The sequence below is a fragment of the Mustela nigripes genome, chromosome X (genome assembly GCF_022355385.1).
Source record: "Mustela nigripes isolate SB6536 chromosome X, MUSNIG.SB6536, whole genome shotgun sequence".
Taxonomy (NCBI): domain Eukaryota; kingdom Metazoa; phylum Chordata; class Mammalia; order Carnivora; family Mustelidae; genus Mustela; species Mustela nigripes.
The window spans coordinates 90,534,743-90,536,273 of record NC_081575.1 but is presented as its reverse complement, the minus strand read 5'-3'; the positions used below and the strand labels follow the sequence as shown (position 1 = coordinate 90,536,273).

At 46.1% G+C, this 1,531-nt stretch overlaps 1 protein-coding gene across 1 annotated transcript; it reads right to left on the bottom strand.

Moving 5' to 3' along the window:
• Positions 1 to 326: 326 nt before the first annotated feature.
• Positions 327 to 946, bottom strand: LOC132006928 (ferritin light chain-like). The gene has a single exon (XM_059385048.1). It carries the CDS (start codon positions 932 to 934, stop codon positions 380 to 382), a length of 555 nt encoding a protein of 184 aa, XP_059241031.1. The 5' UTR covers positions 935 to 946; the 3' UTR covers positions 327 to 379.
• Between the last annotated feature and the right edge of the window lie 585 nt (positions 947 to 1,531).

Below are 1,531 nucleotides of genomic sequence, written 5' to 3'. Positions count from 1 at the left end.
GAAGCTTAGTCTAGTACCGAGAATGGTTTCAGAGAAATTCTAAAACCTCTAAAATTGTATGCATCTTATGAATAGGTAAGTTCATTTTTCTTGAACATAGATCCTCAACATATACAGAAAATTCACAAAAGTTAGGTACATTTTCTTTTGAAAATCTAGAGAATTAAACATACTACAAATCCTCCATCCTATTCTGCATATCCCTCCCACCCCCTGCAGCCTAGCTTTTTTTCCCCCTCAGCACAAAGAACCTTTTTTGTTTCTATTTGATCTCACAACTTGGCCAAGGGTTTCATCATGGTTAAAAAGTTGCCTCCTGGCTGGAGAAAGAGGCTCCAGCAGAAATCTCCACACCAGGGAAGGCAGGCGGATGGGTTGCTCAAAGACTGCTGGGCGCAGGAGTCTCCTCATCAGACTTCAGGGTGAGCTTTCCGAAGAGATACTCACTCAGCCCCCCTTGGGGGTTGGCCAGCCTGCGGAGGTTAGTTAGGTGGTCACCCATCCTCTTGATGATCTTCATCTCCTCTTCCAGGAAGTGGCTCTCCAGAAAATCACAGAGATGAGGATCTGCGTTGGCAGCACCCAGGGCATGCAGATCCAGAAGGGCCTGGTTCAGGCTCTTCTCCAAGACCATCGCAGCTTCCATAGCATCCACGCTGCTAAGCCACTCATCTTCGGACAGCTTCTGCTCATCCGGGAGAACGGGGAAGTCGCTCCACTGGCTTTGCATCTTCAAGAAACACCGGGCACCTTTCTGCTTCTCCTCAGCCAACTCTTGGAAGAAGCGGCCCATGCCGTTCAGAGCTACATCGTTACCTTCAAAATAAAAGCGCAGATAGAGGTAGGTGGAGGAGGCCTGCAGATGCAGGTTGATGAGGTGCTGGAGTGCGGCCTCCACCTTGGCAGAAAAATTCTGGCAGATACGGTCGCTCATGGTTGGTGTGCAGTGAGGAGCTAAGCACAGAACCTGATGTTTGCTGGTCCCAGAAATCGAAGTCTGGGATAGCCAACAAGATGATTCCACCAGAAGTTGCTCATGGAAGGGGAGGGGCTTAAGGGTGGTGAGAAGTCGGCAGGGATACGAGGAGGTGGAGAAGGGGCGGGAGCACCCAGTCTGTTCAATCTAAGACACAGTTCTAGGGGGCCACTGTGTGCACTCTGAGTTTAGCTTTTGATAAGAATTGAATTCTTATTTCTTTCCTAATTATGAGAAACAAGTCTTTATCTCTCATTTTGTCCCAGTTCTTCCCATAATTCCAAGATGAGGTAAGAAGGTCCATGGTAAGAACATTAAATATTGATAGTGAAGCTCCTCCAAAATTCATTTCTTCATTTGTGATTTGAAACTCCTTTGTTTCTTACTTTAGAATCTAAAAGAATATATTGTTTCCTGTTACTAATCCCTCATTGAGAGGGTGACTGTTAGTTCCAGTTTGCCCTGAGCAGTCTTGTCCTTGTGGAATTAGTAGTGTTACCTAATAAAAAAATAAATAGTGCCCCCTTTCACACTCAAAAGCATCCCTGTTTGGAA

Excerpts from the sequence above, each read along its gene's own strand:
- LOC132006928 (XM_059385048.1), bottom strand. The coding sequence starts at position 934 with ATGAGCGACCGTATCTGCCAGAATTTTTCTGCCAAGGTGGAGGCCGCA.